The sequence below is a fragment of the Mercenaria mercenaria genome, chromosome 17 (assembly GCF_021730395.1).
Source record: "Mercenaria mercenaria strain notata chromosome 17, MADL_Memer_1, whole genome shotgun sequence".
NCBI classification, from domain to species: Eukaryota; Metazoa; Mollusca; class Bivalvia; order Venerida; family Veneridae; genus Mercenaria; species Mercenaria mercenaria.
In genome coordinates, this window is record NC_069377.1 from 65127864 (window position 1) to 65136518 (window position 8655).

The window sequence follows — 8655 nt, forward strand, 5'->3', positions numbered from 1 at the left end:
GATGGAATGACCCCAAAAACTATAGGGGTCATCTACGCTGTAAGCCCTATCCACCTATGAAGTTTGAAGGATCTAGGATAAATGATATGGCTTAACGTTATTCGGCAAATTTATGGAGATTTTTGTTTAGAAAACGAGGGATGTAATATGTCAAAAAAACAAAACGCCTCCAACCCCCTCTACTTAGAACTTTTTGTCTTAAACACGTGTTGAAACAGTATCTGACAAGGCTAGAAACATTATGGAAATTTATTCTGAAAAGTTACATGAACTTTTTCTAAAATACACGTTTAACATTTATGTTTCATGTAAATTGTACGTCAAAACATCAAGATTTTCATCACTGATTAATAATGAACTCGGGGGAAATTTTTGATATTTGTAAATTTTGCAGTTTTATAATTTGTCATTTTTATTTCTGTTAGTGTTCATATTTCACGAATTAAGTCTTTTGAGACAAAGCCAATACTTAGATGGAAGTTGTCTCAAGCACACGTAATTGAGTAGGAAATAAACATTGACATTGGCATTGAACATTTGACATTGAAATAAATCCCAGGACCTATTTATCAGAAAATGTTTATATTTTATCGCAAAAGCAGTTTTTAAACAAATTTCGAGATTCTGGACGAATGTCTTTATCTATAGCAGACTTTTGTGAAACAGCCAATAGTCTTATTTACCTGGTCACTGGTTAATTACGAATCTCTGATGCCTCTATAGTATTGTAACCAATGAAAGTAGAACATGTCTTGTAATTATCATAGAAATCTTAAGCGATCTATAACTCTAAGTATATTAATAGACCCCTTCCAGACAAACTAGCCGATAGGTAATGTTGAATAACATTTTTATAATTTAAATAACGGTCGTTCAATACTTTTGGCGATCTGGGTAACACAAATGTTCTCTGACGGACAGACAGACGGACGAACAGATGAAGCAAATTCTACATACCTATACTTCACAGTGGTGGCATGATAAACGAGATCTAATCACGTTATACGCATGATTTTCCTACCACACATAATATATCCATATCATATTGAGATGCCTCTCACCCCATCCCCCCCCCCCCCCCCCCCACCCCACCTCTGAAAAATCGGCCAAGTGTTCACACTCCTCTTAATTCGCAAATGTCTATTATGATGTAGGGTTTAGTGTCTTGTTAAGTGTGAAATTGTGTTTTGCACTATGAAATTTCATTGATAATAGCCAAACATAAATAACAAAAATGTGCATGTCTGAAATGCAATCATCATGTTCAATGATATTTCTACTATTGGAAAATGACACACATCAAAGTTTATACACGTTACATAAAATGTGGTGTATAATTTACAAGAACAAATAGTAATTTCTTCATTCATTTAACTGTATTTGTACTATGCTTTATAATATAAAATGTTCCCGTAAAAAGAAAAGATGTTATGAATTATATTGTAATGCAAACAAGTAAACTCAGTATACGCAACTACAGATGTCTACGCTGAGAGTTCTTTCTCCTTGCAAGTTGTGTTTCCGTGACTCTCTTACTGCAAAACCTTAGTTAAAAGAGAGAAAATCACCAGACAATAAACAGTTACTTCTTGCATCATTACTTAGTGCTAAGAAATCTAGGAATACCAGGTATGTAAATTGACTGAAGATATAACATAAAGTGTTGAAATTATACGAACAAAGCAGTAAAAAGACTAACCTTTACTTTGCATCAACTGAAGTTGTAACAATGAGTAAGTAACGAGAACGACGACGGTAACTTTCAGGTTACGTTGAGATGCCATTCCCTTTTCCTCCTTAAGGTTTAGAAGAATATCTTCAAAACACTGAAATATTTGATAAATAATCTACCTGACCATTATATCACATTATAGTCTTTTGTGATATATCAAAAGCATTTGATAGAGTTTGGCATAAGGGTCTTATTTTTAAACTTAGACAACATGGCTTTTCAGGCAAACTAATTGACTGGATTACTCACTATCTTTCAAATCGCAGCCAAAAAGTTTTCGTTAATTCCTCTTTCTCAGACTCTAAAGAGCATAAAGCTGGTGTTCCTCAAGGCTCAGTGTTAGGTCCTCTTCTCTTTCTAATATACGTTAACGACATCGCAGATTCACTTATTAGTACGACACGATTATTTGCAGATGATAGTTCTCTAGCCGCTTCGTCTTCCGATATACACGAAATTGAACTTTCTCTAAATTCTGACCTTATAAAAATATCAGAATGGTCAAAACAATGGCTGGTTACATTTAATCCTACAAAAACAGAAGCTATGTTCTTTTCCCTCGCGCGTAGACAATGTCCTAATCTATTTATTTGAAAATACTCAGTTAAATTTTGTCGATTATCACAAACATCTTGGCATAACACTCTCTAAAGATGGATCTTGGCACGAACATATATCTAATATTGTAAAGTCGGCAGCAAAAATTCTAGGATCTATGAGAGCGCTGAAATTTAAACTTAGAAGGCACACCTTAAACAAAATCTATATAGCTTACTTGAGACCAGTTCTAGAATATGCCTCTGTTGTTTGGGATAACTGTGCGAATTATGAAAAAGATCAATTAGAAAAGATTCAACTTGAAGCAGCGCGTATTGTAACTGGGCTAACGCGTTCAGTATCAATAGAAAGACTTCTTAACGAAATTGGATGGGTTTCTCTTTCTGACCGCAGAAAAATACAAAAATTAATTTTAATATACAAAGGAAAAAATGATGATTTTCCAACATATTTACTAGATTTATTTCCATCGATCGTGAATGACTCAAACCAGTACAATTTAAGAAACAATGCCGATTTTGAAACTTTAGCTAGGCGTATTGAAATTTACTCCCAATCTACTATTCCCTCTGCAATAAAATTATGGAATGATCTGAACATTGAAACTCGTCAACTACCAACTCTTTCGGCTTTCAAAAGTAAACTTAAAGAAATTTTCAAGCCTCCACAATTCCCTACTTTTTACTTAATTGGTGACAGACGATACTCTGTGTTTCATGCTAGGATACGAAACAAGTGCAGTAATCTAAACGCCGACTTGTTTAATAATCACATCAGAGAAAATCCAAACTGCGACTGCGGATCCGAAACGGAAGACGCAGAACACTATTTCTTTAAATGCACTCGTTTTTCACATCAGAGAAGAGAACTTTTTACTAAAACAAGATTATTTCACCCACTAAGTGTCAATAAGCTTTTATATGGCAATGATAATATTTCTATAGAAGATAACACTACTCTTTTCACAGAAGTTCAAAACTATATCAAACATACAAGACGTTTCGACAGTACATAATGTATTTCTTATGTCCTCTTGTCATTATTACATTACTTTGGGACAGGATGTTTGTCATTACTGGGTAGACACTCGGGGATATAGAGCAGCATATATTTCTTTTTCTTTTCTTCTCTAGCTCAACTATAATGATTACAACCATAACTTGACTAATACTAAAATTTATTAATTATCATTGTGTAATTATTATCATAAGTACTATTATTGTTATCATTTTGTTACTACATCACCGTGTAATTATTATCATAAATACTATTATTGTTATCTTTTTGTTACTACATCATCGTGTAATTATTATCATAAATACTATTAGGGTTATCATTTTGTTACTACATTGATATCATCATTATAATATTTCCCTTCTTCTTCTTCTTCCTTTTCTTCTCCTTCATCTTTTTATCTTTGTAGTTATTATCACTATCATATATCTTTGTATAAGGAATGCTTAATTAAACTAATACACTCGTTCATTTTTCATTTGCTATTAATGTTACGCACTTGGGAAGGGCTGACTTCTAATGTTGCAATAACTTGTAGCCCAACCCATTTGCTTTTGTTACTTATTATGTATATGTGCTATGTATTATGTGTTCAGAAGCAATAAAATATGATTAAATCAAAACCATTATATGTTCTGTCGTACTGTCCCGTACGAAGGATACTTAAATATTCTCAAAAAGTTGTCCCCCTTTAAAAATGAATACCATTTGTAAAAAAATAAAAATAAACAATTGCTGAAGACTATGTTCAACCTAGTTATGTGATATTTCAGCACTGTGGCATTATTGCAAATGCATCAAAACGAAGATATGTAACAGTTCTTTGAAAATGGTGAGCTTTTAAAGGCGCTACACTATCTGAAAGTGTGGCCCCTTCATGCATCCCTTTTCCGGAATTTTATGTATATATCAGTGAACTGACAGTTGTTTTGTAGAGTTATATACATGTTTTACATGCTGTTAAATAAAACTTAACTTGTAACACACCTGAAACGGAAATACTCTTTCTTTCTTTACAAACATATTACATTATTTTCGTGATTTCCTGCAGCGGGTTATGTTCTATTTCATATTTAGATGAAATGATTTTAACAAATATTTATTTTGTCTCCATGTCCTCAACTGTCAATAACATTCTAAAATAGGTGGTTACTGTATTACTGCTCTTTATGTCAACTTTCAAATGGATCGTTTTGACCTAAGTAGTTCCTAGTGACAATTTTCCCACCTGAATGAAAAGAAAAAATTGTTCAGAAGCACAGTAGCATTTGACCCGTCCGGGATTCAAGTCTTCAGGTTTCAGAGAAGAAGAGTTTTGAAATTCACAATATAGTCATATAGGGAAAATAAGCCCCGCCCCCTGGCGGCCATATTTTATTTAACAAATAGAATGGCTTAAGCAATTTTGGTAGAAAGTCACCTAGAGATCATTTCTACAAAATATTTTTGAAATACGGCGAACAGTTTCTGAGAAGATTTTTGAAGATTTTCCTTTCGGTTGTCATGGCAACCACAGTTCTGGATTTTAATTCTTTGGGCAATTTTGAAAGGGGGCTACCCTGAGATCATTTCTGAGAAGTTTGGTGTAAATCTGCCCCGTTGGTTTGAAGAGGATTTTTGAAATTTACAATATAGTTATAGAGGGAAAATAAGCCCCGCCCCCTGGCGGCCATGTTTTTTTGCCGAAATAGAACGGCTTAAGCAATTTGGTCACTGTTGGTAGAGGGCCACATAGAGATCAGTTTTGAAAAGGGACCATCCAAAAAAAAATTCCTGTGAAGTTTGGTGTAAATCTGCCCAGTAGATTTGAAGAAGATGTTTTTAGAAAAAGTTGACGGATGCACGACGCACGACGGACGACGGACATCAAGCGGTCACAAAAGCTCACCTTCAGCCTTTGGCTCAGGTGGGCTAAAAAGAGTTCCAAAAGCAGAATTGAAAAGAAATTGAATTAAATTTTATTTTCATAACTGAATACTTAATGAGAAAATAAAAAACGATTTTATGGTAAAAATGGAATTTTCTTTACATGTCTATTTGATTAAAAATGCTGAGTAATATTTGAAAAATATATACATACATTTTAGAATATCTTCACCCGGACCCGTCTTTGAATCAAAATACTCGATGTAAAATAAAACTGCAAATTCAGCAGGAAAAAGACGTGGACAACTATTCATGCACATATCATAAGGCCAAGTTAAATTTTAGTTTTGTAAATCTATTTCAAAACATACACATATAACAAAACGAGACCTATTTCAAACTTTTCCATGGATCAGCACACTGACTATCATTAATGTTTAAAACTCTTTTAATTGCAATAAATCTTTAAATGCAATTTAATTTTAAATTCCGTTTGACTTGTTTTTAGTTTAGTAGAGAGACACAAATCAATGAATTGTATTTGCATTGACGAGGACAATATTAGAAAAATTATACAATATCACGACATCTTGACTTTTTCGTGAGGACCATGTTTTAAGTCAGAGAAAAGCCTCAAACTATCCATTATGTGAAAGAATGGACATTACACAAAACTTCCTTTGTTCTCCGCGAGTTAGTAACCAAAATGAATACCTACATACCATACCTGTCCACGTGCACAGGTATCATACCATACCTGAGGACGTGAAAATATCTGTAATGTTTATTTAATGCCATGTTAGACAATATCTGTGTCAAGTAGCCTTTACAAATCTATACTTTATTTCTTTATATATATATAATATATTTTCATCTACAATAAGCTTGAGGTACATTCACGGCTCATTACTTGAAATCAGACTAAAACTTGGAGAAGTACACATAGCATATTTGTCACCGTGTGCAAAGCTTTACGTATAGGATATTGACCGAGTACGAGGTCTTTCTCTGTAGGAAAAACGTTCTCGGTGTTTCTACAGAGAAAGACCGATGTACGATGTCGGTATCACACATACATACCGTCATTCCTTCTCAAACGATTCGGATGAAATTTTATCACAGGAATTAGAGATCTATATATACTTTCCTGACACAGAAAACATACAAGTAAGGAATTAATGTTATTTTTTTAATTACGTAAAATATAAGCAATGGGGCTCAGGAAAGACATCATCACCATCATCACCATCACAATTATTTCTTTAATCATCCTTCGTCATCATTTATCGCCACAATTATTTTCATCATCATCATCATCATCATCATCATCTTTATCATCACAGTGTATCGTTTATTCGTAGAAGTTATGGCGTGATAGTTGTTCTCGTACTGTAGTTAATATAGGTGTAGGAAGTGGTATTATTATACCTCGCATAAATGGCCAATGCAAATTTCCCATTAGTTTAACTCGAATAATATATCATATTCCCAAGTGATTTTATATCACATGCGCAAAATCGTTATTTTCAATTTCTGCGCAGGTGATATGATCCATAATTTCATATCACATGTGCAACAGCGTTATTTTGTTTTTATGCGCATGTGATATTATTATTTCATATCACCCGTTGAGAGATTGATACTTTCGCATTGATTAAAAGAGTGAGTCGATAAATTTTCAGACGAGGCGCTTATATAATTACACTAGGATTATATTACCCTTTTCTGCTGCTCTTGCATGTGCAAACACGGCCGAATTTTCTTTTTTATGCTTCTGCAAAATATTTCGAAAACAATTTTTCATCAAATATTGAATCGAAACTGCCACAATAAATTTGGACATGGTCTAACTAAGAAAATGAGTGCTCACACTTAAATGTTTCGTTTAGAAAAAAGAAAGTTTATCGCCGTTTTTCGAATGCAACTGACTGACGCAATGTTGAAATATTAGAATAAATATAGGGGCCAGCTATATGTAAACGTCTCGATATAATCTATCAAAAAGGTCTTATTACACGGCAAAGTCGCCACAATTTATAAGTGCTAACAAGTAAACACTCTTTAAATCTGTCTTCATTATTTGGTTAGTAATTTCTTTTTACTGTTAAATGAATTATTATGTTGATTTTCCAATAAATGCTTTGATCCTTATAATCTTTAGGTATAATAAAATAAATATTACATTCCTGAGAGGGTGATATGAAAAATGTTCACCTCTCGAAATATGAATAATTATAGACCTCGGCTGGCGCCTCGGTCAGTATTCATATATCTCGCGGTGAACATTTTTCATATCACCCTCTCAGGAATGCAATATTTATATAATAGTATACATGTAAGGCCGGGAATGTATGTTACACCATCAAATATTACCTGAAAGGTTTATGCAGTATAATAATCGCCTGCCTACCAAAACAGAACTTTGATATCTGTAGACAATTTGAAACCCCAGGAAAGTGAGAATTAGTTTCATTTTCGTAGTTCTTTCCTGTCTCTGCCAGAAATTTGTCACTTATGGCTGAATTGATCTGACGTGCCGAGCGTACGAACCAGGCCCGTAGTTCAAAGATCAATATCAGACGTATAGGTCAATAGTTATGAGGTCCTGAAAATGTATGCACATAGTGTGTTGATGGTCTAATTGAAAGAAAAGCGTTTTTATTCTCTTTTCGTAAAGTGCTTGTCTACATGTCCGGGCAAGAAGGTTGTAGAAAACTTGTCCGGTACCGATTCGAAAATTGTCCCCCTATTTTGAAAGAAGTGATGTTTTAAAGAACCTGACTCTCAGCTTTGAAATGTATCCTCTTTGTATAAAAGATCGTCCTGAGTATAACTAGAAAACTATATAAATGGTTGACTTGTTTTTCACACATATAAAGAAGTAAATGAGAGGATGTGCAGTGACAAAGTATCATAAATGCAGCAGACATTTTTTTAAAGAATAGGTATATCCCTAGATATTTAAAAATTGTATGGCGCATTACTTGTGCAGTATAAGAAATGCTCATGATTATAAAACACATTGAGGACAAAGGCACAAACTGCAAACATCCCATTAAAATCTGTGTTGCTTAGTATTCAATTTTTCAACTTTATTCAACTGAAAATATTGTTATGAGTGCAGCATGCTGGGAAATGGTGAATTGTAAAACTTTTTTGTCTGCCTCAGTGATAGAGTGGTTATTATTTATTTTCACTTATTATTTTGATTGCACATACATATTTATTCCTCTCATCTTTTACGGCTTTATGTGGAAATAATGATTTTTTTCCTAATTTCAATCATGCATACATGTAAGAAGAAATGTTAAAACATGCACGTTTTTCTTGAAAATCTGATTTTTTTACCACTGACTATTTTATTAGGTATTCTAACACGATCCGCAGCAATTGCTATATAAACATATAGCGAAATCGCCTATACATGAATCTACGATAAAATATGGTTGGCTGTTACATTTCAACCCCTATGATTGTAACATAAG

At 33.4% G+C, this 8655-nt stretch overlaps 1 protein-coding gene across 1 annotated transcript in view; it reads right to left on the reverse strand.

Moving 5' to 3' along the window:
• The window catches only part of LOC123537451 (alpha-1,3-mannosyl-glycoprotein 4-beta-N-acetylglucosaminyltransferase A-like), a 28034-nt gene extending 22496 nt beyond the window's left edge, over positions 1–5538 (reverse strand). The window contains exons 1-2 of the mRNA XM_045321168.2: positions 5385–5538; positions 1700–1826 (exon numbers count right to left, since the gene is read on the reverse strand). Of these exons, the coding sequence (XP_045177103.2) occupies positions 1700–1784 (85 nt within the window). The 5' untranslated portion in view covers positions 1785–1826; positions 5385–5538. The remainder of the gene's footprint in view (positions 1–1699; positions 1827–5384) is intronic.
• Positions 5539–8655: the final 3117 nt, after the last annotated feature.